Here is a 12,224-nt window from a genome sequence, read left to right on the forward strand (position 1 = left end):
CGTAGAATGACGAAACATTTAATATGATATATGGTATATACAAACCTTAAATGTACATTTTAAGCTTTATTATGATAAAAATATTTTATTTACGAAATATGAACGACGTTTCTATCTTGAGAGAGATCATAAACGCAGTTAAAATATAATAAAACTAACTGTTCATTGGTCTATACTAGATTTAGATGCATACTTTTGGCTATTTTTTGTCGTATTAAGAGGGACAGCGAATTATCGTACCATAATATTAAACTAATTAGTGTGAGACAAGGGGAGTTGAAAAAATTGTGACGTATTTATAGATAGCCCTTATCAGTTAATACTATAGAACATGTTCTGAACTGAAATGTCTTGTGTATCGCAATATAAATCAAAGCAATTATCTTATCTTATTAACACCTGTTGTTTAATTTGAATATGACCCACTTTGGATGTTTCTATAGAAACTTATTATACAAACATTTTTAACAACTAACTGACAAATGTACACAATTTTTCGTACATTTACATGAATTTCCTTCACTTTTTTGAATTATACGTTGCTCATATTCATATAAAATGTCTAGTCCTGGGACTGCTAGAAAACCTTTAGGTTCAAGGTATTCAATTTGCATGCATATGTTTACAATTAATGCACATTTTCGAATTTTTACGGTTTATTTTTAGAAACAGCAGTCGTGAAACCATTTACTCTTCCAATCCAAGTTGTCTTTTACACAAACGAAAACCTATCGTTCATCCCTTAGCAGCCTCGATAAGAGTCAATACAAAAAATAATAATCTACAGCAGAGAGTATTATCCGCTAAACTTCTTAAACTTAAACAAATTCAAAACCAACTGAACGACGCAAATCACCATTTAGCTGTATGTTTTAAAATAATAGTTGTTAAGACAAAAAACTGTTTTCTTAGAATTCATATATATTTTAAGGAACTCCAACAAGAGAATAGAGCTCTTAAAACACTACAGGCACGACAAGAAAAAGCTCTTGCAAAGTAAGTAAAAGATTCTGAAGAGATACTGTAAAGTACAAAATTCTATTTCATTTTGTCTTTCAGATACGAAGGAACTAATGCAGAACTACCCAGACTACTACAATCATACGAAGAAGAAGTGCGAATTTTGCAAAGTAAAAATAAAACGTTACGAAAAGGATTAAAAGAGGCAGGAGAGCAATTAAAAGCAAAAGATGAAGAAATTAGCAACTTAAGAGAACAGTTGAAACATCTTACAAACCTTTCTAAAGACAGGCATTTAGAAGAAAGAGAAAAACTTGCAGAACAAATTGATGAACTTAAACTAAAGTTACATAAAAGTGAAGAAGAAATAACGAATTTAAACAGGAAAAGTATTCTTGACAACAAAAACTATAAATACAAAATAAACACAGAAATATCAAAAACTAAACAGTATCAAAAGGAATTACAGCAAGCTTTCAATGAAATTGATAAGCTAAATATAATGATAGAGGTTTTTAACAACAAACGGATAGATTCAATAATTTTTAAAAATTTTGTTTTGTTTTAGGGAAATATAAAGGGACAGCCAAATACAGTTCAAGGCAAAAAACGATTCGGTAACATTCAAAAAAGACAATCGACTTCTCTAGTAAATTTAGAAAAAGACACAAGTGCTTCGGAAATTCAAAGCAATCGTGATGACCAACCATTCGACGATGCTGCTTCTATAGAAAGTAAAGACGATATAAAACTGGAGCCATTATTAAATGAAGCAAATAATACCAAACCCCCCTCAAATGTGGTCTCGCAACAAAATGGTTATTTGGAGTCGCCAACAGAAAAAATTAAAGCTAGACTTTCTGGAAAAAGAGAAGACGTGGAAGGCTCCAAAATACCTACATACACTCGATTTTATTCTCCTGAAAAAGCAGCCAAAAACGAAAATGATTTAACTCGTTCAAACTCCAACCTAGGAAAATTAATGTTATCTGAAAAAGACATTGAACTTTTAAGTAAAACAGACAATGAAAACGTAGATATTACTACAATATCTTTAAAGCAATTACATTTCGATAGGAACAGATTGAACATTATAGGCGAAAATTTAAAATCTAGTATACGGAAGGGAGTACAATTAAAAGATAAATACGCTCTAGACGAAAATCTCGAAGGTTATTGTTCATCTGTGATAAACTCGGTGCATAAATGTAGTGATAGTCTCGAAAAACAATTGGTCACTTTTGAACAAAGCAAAGCTGAAATGGACAAAGTCTTAAGTGATCTGGACAGGGTCGACCAAATAAGTCAAAAATTAACCTCAGGCTCTTTACAAATTGTAGATAAACTTGAAATTCCTAGTAAAGATGTTGATATTGTAAACGAAATATTAAAGGACGAGTATGTGTTTCAAAAAGAAGTTAAAAAAGATCGCAATGTTGCAAAAAAATACGATTTCCTTATAGCTGCAACCAAAGAAAAGCATAAAGATGAGAAAAAGTCTGATGTGGGACAAGAAGATAAAAGAAAATTGTTAGAGACGCTGAGAGCCATTGATGACGGAGAAGACGTAAATTTTACTGAAAATATTGATGGCAATTCTGTAAAGAAAAATAACTTAATGAAAGAATTATTCGGGCAAGCAAGCAAATAAATAACGTTAAATTGTTATCTCTTCAGTACTAATGTTTAGATTTTTTAGTAGAATTTTACATCTATAATTAACGTTTTTGTATTATATTTATACATATTTTAATGGTTATTTCTGAAATAAATTTTATTAATATCATCATACTACGTTTTTTGGTTTAATAAATTGAAAATGGGTTGTGTTTGACACTAAAAAATATGTAGGATTTAATCTTTTAATAGAAATGATTTCAACTCGTTTCATGTAAGTATTTTAAAGTATGTACTTAAATCAAAATTATATTACAACAAATACGAAAACTGTATCTTCCCTAAGGAACTGTAAAATATTTTTTAATTTCTTACGTTAATATTATTTACAATTTCCTATTTACATTTATTTATATGCCAGTTTTATTCTAAGCTTTAGCACTTTGTCTTTCAATATTAAATATTGCTGACTGATTTTGACTCTGCCACAATTTACGATACAAACTATCGGGATTTAATATTAAAACATCATGTGTACCCCTTTCGGAAATACGACCATCTTGGAGTACGACTATTTCATCAGCATCCATTACGGTACTGAGACGATGAGCTATACAAATACTTGTCCTGCCTTCTGTGGCACGCTTTAAAGCTTTTAATATATTCTAAAAAAATTAATTCATTTTTATATCATTAATAGTCTTAGTTTTCCTCTGCTTCTCTGAGACATATTAGAAGAAAAAATAGGAACAAAGAGAGACAGAGAAAGACCTAGATTAGATTTACCGTTTGCAAACAATTATGAACTTAGGATAATAAAGTTTTCAGGAAATACGAAGATTTGCTCAAAATAGGAAACAGTAAAAGTGCACTTTCAACCACTCTTCAGATTACTTCGACCGTGTTATACCAAAAAACTCGATTAAAATAGAAAAAATATACAGTTTATTTCAAAATAAAGCTTACCTGTTCTGTGATACTGTCGAGGGAACTGGTAGCTTCGTCAAAAATCAAAATAGGCGCATTCTTAAGTATAGCCCGAGCAATGGCCACCCTCTGTTTCTCTCCCCCGGATAACTTCAGGCCCCTTTCACCCACTTGAGTATCGTATCCATGCGGCCACGTTACAATAGAATCGTGTAATTCAGCCATTTTAGCAGCCTCTATCACTTGGTCTTTAGTAGCTTTCAAATTGCCATAGTGCAAATTGTAAAAGATCGTGTCGTGAAAAAGGACTGAGTCCTGTGGCACGATGGAAATAGATTTCCTTAGACAATCCAAGTCCAACTCGTCAATATTGTAATTACTTAAGAATATTTTGCCACCTTTCGGTTCATAAAAACGATAGAGAAGTCTCACGAGGGTAGACTTCCTAAATAAGATGATATAAAATAATTAATTTTGAACGCAATTAGTTCTACTTAAAACCTTAATTAGTGATATAAAAACAAACATACCCTGATCCCGATCCTCCTACAATAGCAATCTTTTTCCCAGCTGGGATAAATAAGTTAAGATCCTTAAGAATTTCTTTTCCAGGACCATAATCAAATGAAACGTTTTCAAAAGAAATGCTCGCATTTGTAGAATCTAGGATTAAATGAACTGCATCATCTTTTGCCTAGAAATAAAATTATATCATCAATATCAAAGCAGAGTTCAAAGCTGTTAATCTCATTTTAAAATTAGCTTAAATAGATAACTAAACTACAATTTGATTTATCTGCCTATTTTTTGTATATGAACGTTGAATCTATGTTTCACTCTTTCAGGACCAACAATTTTAAAAAACAATTTCTTAGTAATTGCCAACAATGTATATATAAATAAAGAATATTTGCTCTAAATTTCCAATAGCTAAGGTTCGGCGTTGGTGATTTATAAGTCAGTCAACTGTTCTTTCTTTATGAATACAGATAACCAGCTTATAAGTTTCTATACCTTTATTTTTGAGTCCATTGTCATTAATGTGAACATAGTTTGCATGTCAATTAAAGCCTGTCGGACTTCCCTGTAAACGCTACCGAGAAAACCGAGAGGGATTGAAAGTTGAAAAAGTAATCCATTTACCATGACCAAATCTCCAACGGTCATATTTCCTATTTCATAATAACAAAAATTAAAATATTTTTAAACTAATTAAATTAATAGAAAATGATTACCATTAATAATATCTTTGGCTGCAAGGACCATTATGGCACTGAGAGCTGCACTGAATATAGCATTTTGCCCGAAATTAAGCAAAGCCAAACTTGTACTAGTTTTCAGACTAGCTTCTTCATATTTTTTCAACGAAACATCGTATTTTTCGGCCTCGTATTTTTCGTTGTTAAAATACTAAAAAGGCATTAATACAATATAAATATGCATTATCATAATTTATATTAAATTCTTATTACTTTTACAGTTTCATAATTAATTAGAGAATCAATTGCTTTATTTCCAGCTTCATTTTCAGCTTTATTCATATACACTCGAAATTTAGTGCGCCACTGTGTCACCAGCAACGTAAACATTGTATAAAATGCCACACAACCAAGGGAAATACCTAAAAGAAGGTATTACATAATAGGTGGTCATTTTATAAAACTGGCAGTTTAGAAAACAACTAATTAGATAGAAAACAAGGCAATTTCAACCAACATTCCACTACTTAGCTAGCTCCTGAAAAATACTTATCTTAATTACCTGCAAATGCTGGTCCACACTTTACAGCTAAAATTGTGGACACAAGGGTTAATTCAAACACTGTTGGCACAATATTAAAAACCATTGCTGACAAGACAAAATTAATTCCTCTGGAGCCCCGGTCAATTGTTTTGGAAAGTGCTCCTGTTTGTCTACTTAAATGAAATGATAAATCTAATTTATGTAAATGAAGGAAAACATTCTTTGCAATTTTTCTAATCGAGTGTTGAGCCACTTTTGCAAATACAGCATTTCTTAATTCGTTAAATCCTGCTGCTCCTGCACGAGCTACACCATCTGAAACAATATAATAAAAATATATAATGTACAATACAAATAAAATTTGTTTGGTCAGAGTTTTGTTGGATCTATCAAATATGTATGAAATAAATTAAAATAAAAGAAGGCAGTATGTCACCATCAATACATTAACTTACTACTTTACTTAATTTCAAATTAAAATAAAAATAACATTGTCAATTACATCCAAGCAATAATGATGTTGCTACAGTAGCTATCGTTTCTGGAGCTGTATCCATATTTAAAGTGTGTGAAACATTTAAGTAATCCACTGCATATTTAAAAATAAATGGCACTGCTATATTAACCATTTTGGCACTTATTAGTAGTCCCACAGCTACTAGTACTCTTTGCCTTATACTCTTATCCTCTGCTGGCCAAATATATGTAAGCATAGCTCTTATCATGTCTCGGCCAGTGATCTGTTCTTTTTCATTCATTGGTATATTTTCTCGTGATATGAAAGAAGCTCCTGGATGAAAGCATCCTCGACTGGGCTGAGCTTTAGAAGTAAATGGATTTGTAACTTTCTTAACTAATACATTAGGTAGCACAGCATCTTTTGGTTTTTTATCTACATTGGACGCTGTAGTTGACTACAATAATTATTTTTTGTATAATAATTATATTTAATCTCCTTTTTGTAGGTACGTACTTTTTGAACGTCAAATTGAGTAGTAATTCTTGATTTAAACTTGCAACGACAGTCATATTTATCACTTAATACACTATAATTTCTACGTATACATGATAATCTAATCGAATAATTTGTTAATTTATAATTAAAACTTTTAAATAATATGCTAGCCATTTCCAAGCTAGCTATTTTTGAAAATTATTTTCATATATTATTTTGAAGGTTAAAAAATAAGGTTAAGTCTTCCTTCATCCAAGATCTGATCTGCCATCTAGTCATCTATCATGTAATTACAAATGAACTTATGGCTGCATTTACAAATTCAAAAAAATTATGTTAAACCATAAAATTAAATTATTTAGAATAATACCTATTGCCCATTCTTGTCGCAATAAATTCATATCAACATATTTCGATTTTAAGGTGCTTTAATNAAATCTACAAAAGGCCAATTAAAAGTAAAAAAGCGATTTAATTATTAGTTACAGTCTCAAAAATATTATATTATGTGTTAACAACATTACATGCAAATTAGTAAGTAAAAACTTTAAGTTACAGTAAAAATCAGACTCTAGACAAATAACTTTTAATTTAACAGTTAATGTATTTTGATAAAGATGTCGAGATATTTATTTACAATTTAATGTATTTAATTTTCATCATGAAAAATATAATTGAAGATATCCTTAAAAAAAAAAACGATTGCAAAGAAATTAAAGCAGATTAATCTGATAAGTATGGGTAATACTTTTGTTTAAGACTTAAAGGAAAATTGTTCTGAGAAGTAATTATGCATCTTCAGCTTCAGGACTGCTATTTTCTATAGCATTTTCTTCAGACTTTTTTAACTCTTCATTCTCTTCACTTTTCTCTTGTTCTTCAGATTCCTCCTTATTATCCTGGGAATCCGTTACTCCCTCATCTGCAGTTTCTTTATTTTCTTCATTTGAATCTAGTTCCTTATGTTTGCCGTTTAATTTATCAAAATTGTCTTGTATGCTCTCTACAGGAATTTCTCCATTTTCCAATTTAATTTCTGCATTTGAAGTGATCACTGTATCAGAAGGTTCAAGTTTTAAAAACTTTTCAACTTCATCTACTTCATTTGCTAAGTCAAACAAGTCATAGTCCTAAAAATAATATTCATAGCAATAATTAGTCATTATTTTAATATATGACCATAACAGAACGTATGTTTACTGTGTATCTATTGTTAAGCTTCATAGTTTACTAATACTAAAGTTAAAAGCCATCAATCAAAAATAGACATTTTATTAAGAATTTTTACTTACACCACAATATTCTTCATCATTAAATACTTGAGGTGGAAGAGCATGTTTAGGGTTAGCATCACCAATTGTTGCACCCAATGATTTAGAATTATTCTGCATGAACTCCTTGGCTTCTTCGTTTCCTGGTTCCGCAATATCTACCACTTCATATTTAATATTTTTCGAATCAAGAATCATAAGTACTCGTTGTTGTCTTTTTTTCACCTACAATGTGAACAGGTAGCTGAACTATTGAAGCATCATTTGATTTAAATTGTATGAAAGTAATAAAATTTATACCAACCTCTTTATTGCCGCTTATTCCACTAATGTACACTTTAACAACCATTTTGCTAGCAAATAAAATTAATTAATTAATCACAGCTTAAGAGTTATTTAGCACCTCTTCCAAATAACAGAATTAACTGGAATTGACCAAATGTCACTTTTGACAATAAAATTAAACAACTAACCTCGCACGCCTATTTCAATCATTAATTTAAATTTCAACCTGAAGGAACGAAAACATCTAAAGTATAAAATTTGAAAACGGTTTTACATCTATTAACTTATTTTCATTATTTTTCGATTTAAGTTATAATATGCAATATATACTTCTTTTAAGGCTTTTAAGAGTAATAAAGTATTAAATCAAATTTTAAAAGTTAATAAAATTTTGTTTTCTTATATTGGTGATACTATCTATTAGCTATATTAAATGACCTAACCTACTCTCATGTCTACATTAAATGACGTTTTAGTTCGTTTCATTTGCAAAAGTCAAATTTAATATTTGTATTTTTGCCCGTGATGTTATAGTTTCTAACAGCAAATAAAATAAGATAATAAGTAATACTAAACAAAATGCCTTCGTTTCCATCCGTTCCTTCAGAAATAAAAGGAATTGCTCATTATATGAAAGTTGCTGAGGAACATGACGAGCGAGATCCTGTCGTTAGTTACTGGGGTAAGAGTAATTAGTTTTTTTATATTATTGTAACTGCTTAACTTATTTTTACAATAATATTAATCCTTCACAGCACGAATGTATGCTTGTCAAACAGCAATGAAAATAATGGAAGGAAAAACGAAGCCTCCTGAAGTAACAAAACTTTTGATTGCAATTATGGATTGGTTAGAATCCCTTAAAAAAGGGAATCCAAATTTAGAGGGAGTTCATAGTGATGTTTGTGCCCAAGCTTNGCACTGAGAGCTGCACTGAATATAGCATTTTGCCCGAAATTAAGCAAAGCCAAACTTGTACTAGTTTTCAGACTAGCTTCTTCATATTTTTTCAACGAAACATCGTATTTTTCGGCCTCGTATTTTTCGTTGTTAAAATACTAAAAAGGCATTAATACAATATAAATATGCATTATCATAATTTATATTAAATTCTTATTACTTTTACAGTTTCATAATTAATTAGAGAATCAATTGCTTTATTTCCAGCTTCATTTTCAGCTTTATTCATATACACTCGAAATTTAGTGCGCCACTGTGTCACCAGCAACGTAAACATTGTATAAAATGCCACACAACCAAGGGAAATACCTAAAAGAAGGTATTACATAATAGGTGGTCATTTTATAAAACTGGCAGTTTAGAAAACAACTAATTAGATAGAAAACAAGGCAATTTCAACCAACATTCCACTACTTAGCTAGCTCCTGAAAAATACTTATCTTAATTACCTGCAAATGCTGGTCCACACTTTACAGCTAAAATTGTGGACACAAGGGTTAATTCAAACACTGTTGGCACAATATTAAAAACCATTGCTGACAAGACAAAATTAATTCCTCTGGAGCCCCGGTCAATTGTTTTGGAAAGTGCTCCTGTTTGTCTACTTAAATGAAATGATAAATCTAATTTATGTAAATGAAGGAAAACATTCTTTGCAATTTTTCTAATCGAGTGTTGAGCCACTTTTGCAAATACAGCATTTCTTAATTCGTTAAATCCTGCTGCTCCTGCACGAGCTACACCATCTGAAACAATATAATAAAAATATATAATGTACAATACAAATAAAATTTGTTTGGTCAGAGTTTTGTTGGATCTATCAAATATGTATGAAATAAATTAAAATAAAAGAAGGCAGTATGTCACCATCAATACATTAACTTACTACTTTACTTAATTTCAAATTAAAATAAAAATAACATTGTCAATTACATCCAAGCAATAATGATGTTGCTACAGTAGCTATCGTTTCTGGAGCTGTATCCATATTTAAAGTGTGTGAAACATTTAAGTAATCCACTGCATATTTAAAAATAAATGGCACTGCTATATTAACCATTTTGGCACTTATTAGTAGTCCCACAGCTACTAGTACTCTTTGCCTTATACTCTTATCCTCTGCTGGCCAAATATATGTAAGCATAGCTCTTATCATGTCTCGGCCAGTGATCTGTTCTTTTTCATTCATTGGTATATTTTCTCGTGATATGAAAGAAGCTCCTGGATGAAAGCATCCTCGACTGGGCTGAGCTTTAGAAGTAAATGGATTTGTAACTTTCTTAACTAATACATTAGGTAGCACAGCATCTTTTGGTTTTTTATCTACATTGGACGCTGTAGTTGACTACAATAATTATTTTTTGTATAATAATTATATTTAATCTCCTTTTTGTAGGTACGTACTTTTTGAACGTCAAATTGAGTAGTAATTCTTGATTTAAACTTGCAACGACAGTCATATTTATCACTTAATACACTATAATTTCTACGTATACATGATAATCTAATCGAATAATTTGTTAATTTATAATTAAAACTTTTAAATAATATGCTAGCCATTTCCAAGCTAGCTATTTTTGAAAATTATTTTCATATATTATTTTGAAGGTTAAAAAATAAGGTTAAGTCTTCCTTCATCCAAGATCTGATCTGCCATCTAGTCATCTATCATGTAATTACAAATGAACTTATGGCTGCATTTACAAATTCAAAAAAATTATGTTAAACCATAAAATTAAATTATTTAGAATAATACCTATTGCCCATTCTTGTCGCAATAAATTCATATCAACATATTTCGATTTTAAGGTGCTTTAATTGTGTATTCAAAAAACGTAATTTTTTTTTAAATTATCATGAAAAAAATACTTAAAGCTTTTGTTAATCATTTTGAATGCAATAACAACTATTTGCAACTAAAAGGAAATAAAGGTCTGCTTCAATCACAACAAAAATGATAAACTATAAAATTTAAAGTTAAAAAATACTCTATTGTTTAATTGTATAATTTGTTAAACAGATTTTAAAATAAACAATACAATACTGCTAGATATATATTAAAAATCACGTAACGTGTCTAACGCGTTTCGTTAGAAAATAATATAGCTATTATAATTAAAATTAATAAAACAACCCACTCAATTAAAAGTAAAAAAGCGATTTAATTATTAGTTACAGTCTCAAAAATATTATATTATGTGTTAACAACATTACATGCAAATTAGTAAGTAAAAACTTTAAGTTACAGTAAAAATCAGACTCTAGACAAATAACTTTTAATTTAACAGTTAATGTATTTTGATAAAGATGTCGAGATATTTATTTACAATTTAATGTATTTAATTTTCATCATGAAAAATATAATTGAAGATATCCTTAAAAAAAAAAACGATTGCAAAGAAATTAAAGCAGATTAATCTGATAAGTATGGGTAATACTTTTGTTTAAGACTTAAAGGAAAATTGTTCTGAGAAGTAATTATGCATCTTCAGCTTCAGGACTGCTATTTTCTATAGCATTTTCTTCAGACTTTTTTAACTCTTCATTCTCTTCACTTTTCTCTTGTTCTTCAGATTCCTCCTTATTATCCTGGGAATCCGTTACTCCCTCATCTGCAGTTTCTTTATTTTCTTCATTTGAATCTAGTTCCTTATGTTTGCCGTTTAATTTATCAAAATTGTCTTGTATGCTCTCTACAGGAATTTCTCCATTTTCCAATTTAATTTCTGCATTTGAAGTGATCACTGTATCAGAAGGTTCAAGTTTTAAAAACTTTTCAACTTCATCTACTTCATTTGCTAAGTCAAACAAGTCATAGTCCTAAAAATAATATTCATAGCAATAATTAGTCATTATTTTAATATATGACCATAACAGAACGTATGTTTACTGTGTATCTATTGTTAAGCTTCATAGTTTACTAATACTAAAGTTAAAAGCCATCAATCAAAAATAGACATTTTATTAAGAATTTTTACTTACACCACAATATTCTTCATCATTAAATACTTGAGGTGGAAGAGCATGTTTAGGGTTAGCATCACCAATTGTTGCACCCAATGATTTAGAATTATTCTGCATGAACTCCTTGGCTTCTTCGTTTCCTGGTTCCGCAATATCTACCACTTCATATTTAATATTTTTCGAATCAAGAATCATAAGTACTCGTTGTTGTCTTTTTTTCACCTACAATGTGAACAGGTAGCTGAACTATTGAAGCATCATTTGATTTAAATTGTATGAAAGTAATAAAATTTATACCAACCTCTTTATTGCCGCTTATTCCACTAATGTACACTTTAACAACCATTTTGCTAGCAAATAAAATTAATTAATTAATCACAGCTTAAGAGTTATTTAGCACCTCTTCCAAATAACAGAATTAACTGGAATTGACCAAATGTCACTTTTGACAATAAAATTAAACAACTAACCTCGCACGCCTATTTCAATCATTAATTTAAATTTCAACCTGAAGGAACGAAAACATCTAAAGTATAAAATTT

The 12,224-nt window shown here is 29.8% G+C and overlaps 5 protein-coding genes across 5 annotated transcripts; 2 read left to right on the forward strand and 3 right to left on the reverse strand.

Annotated features, from left to right (window-relative positions):
* The first annotated feature begins 439 nt into the window (after positions 1-439).
* On the forward strand, positions 440-2,746 carry LOC108732954 (lebercilin-like protein). The gene is made up of 5 exons (XM_018463965.1): positions 440-599; positions 667-865; positions 932-996; positions 1,060-1,471; positions 1,529-2,746. The coding sequence occupies exons 1-5, from the start codon at positions 559-561 to the stop codon at positions 2,609-2,611; spliced, it is 1,800 nt and encodes a 599-aa protein (XP_018319467.1). The 5' UTR covers positions 440-558; the 3' UTR covers positions 2,612-2,746.
* A 108-nt stretch (positions 2,747-2,854) lies between these two features.
* LOC108732958 (ATP-binding cassette sub-family B member 7, mitochondrial) lies at positions 2,855-6,433 on the reverse strand. The gene is made up of 9 exons (XM_025980012.1): positions 6,221-6,433; positions 5,750-6,161; positions 5,266-5,562; positions 4,977-5,125; positions 4,740-4,914; positions 4,519-4,676; positions 4,035-4,198; positions 3,544-3,949; positions 2,855-3,242 (listed from the first exon to the last, which is right to left on the reverse strand). The coding sequence occupies exons 1-9, from the start codon at positions 6,374-6,376 to the stop codon at positions 3,006-3,008; spliced, it is 2,154 nt and encodes a 717-aa protein (XP_025835797.1). The 5' UTR covers positions 6,377-6,433; the 3' UTR covers positions 2,855-3,005.
* Positions 6,434-6,654: 221 nt separating this feature from the next.
* LOC112906223 (SH3 domain-binding glutamic acid-rich protein homolog) lies at positions 6,655-7,940 on the reverse strand. Its single transcript, XM_025980030.1, has 3 exons — positions 7,778-7,940; positions 7,495-7,698; positions 6,655-7,332 (listed from the first exon to the last, which is right to left on the reverse strand). Exons 1-3 carry the CDS (start codon positions 7,820-7,822, stop codon positions 6,991-6,993), a joined length of 591 nt encoding a protein of 196 aa, XP_025835815.1. The 5' UTR covers positions 7,823-7,940; the 3' UTR covers positions 6,655-6,990.
* Positions 7,941-8,204: 264 nt separating this feature from the next.
* LOC112906176 (vacuolar protein sorting-associated protein VTA1 homolog) lies at positions 8,205-8,683 on the forward strand. Its single transcript, XM_025979930.1, has 2 exons — positions 8,205-8,440; positions 8,514-8,683. Exons 1-2 carry the CDS (start codon positions 8,338-8,340, stop codon positions 8,681-8,683), a joined length of 273 nt encoding a protein of 90 aa, XP_025835715.1. The 5' UTR covers positions 8,205-8,337.
* Positions 8,684-10,860: 2,177 nt separating this feature from the next.
* On the reverse strand, positions 10,861-12,146 carry LOC108732961 (SH3 domain-binding glutamic acid-rich protein homolog). The gene is made up of 3 exons (XM_018463975.2): positions 11,984-12,146; positions 11,701-11,904; positions 10,861-11,538 (listed from the first exon to the last, which is right to left on the reverse strand). The coding sequence occupies exons 1-3, from the start codon at positions 12,026-12,028 to the stop codon at positions 11,197-11,199; spliced, it is 591 nt and encodes a 196-aa protein (XP_018319477.1). The 5' UTR covers positions 12,029-12,146; the 3' UTR covers positions 10,861-11,196.
* Positions 12,147-12,224: the final 78 nt, after the last annotated feature.

The sequence above is a fragment of the Agrilus planipennis genome, unplaced genomic scaffold, assembly GCF_000699045.2.
Source record: "Agrilus planipennis isolate EAB-ADULT unplaced genomic scaffold, Apla_2.0 scaffold22, whole genome shotgun sequence".
NCBI lineage: Eukaryota > Metazoa > Arthropoda > Insecta > Coleoptera > Buprestidae > Agrilus > Agrilus planipennis.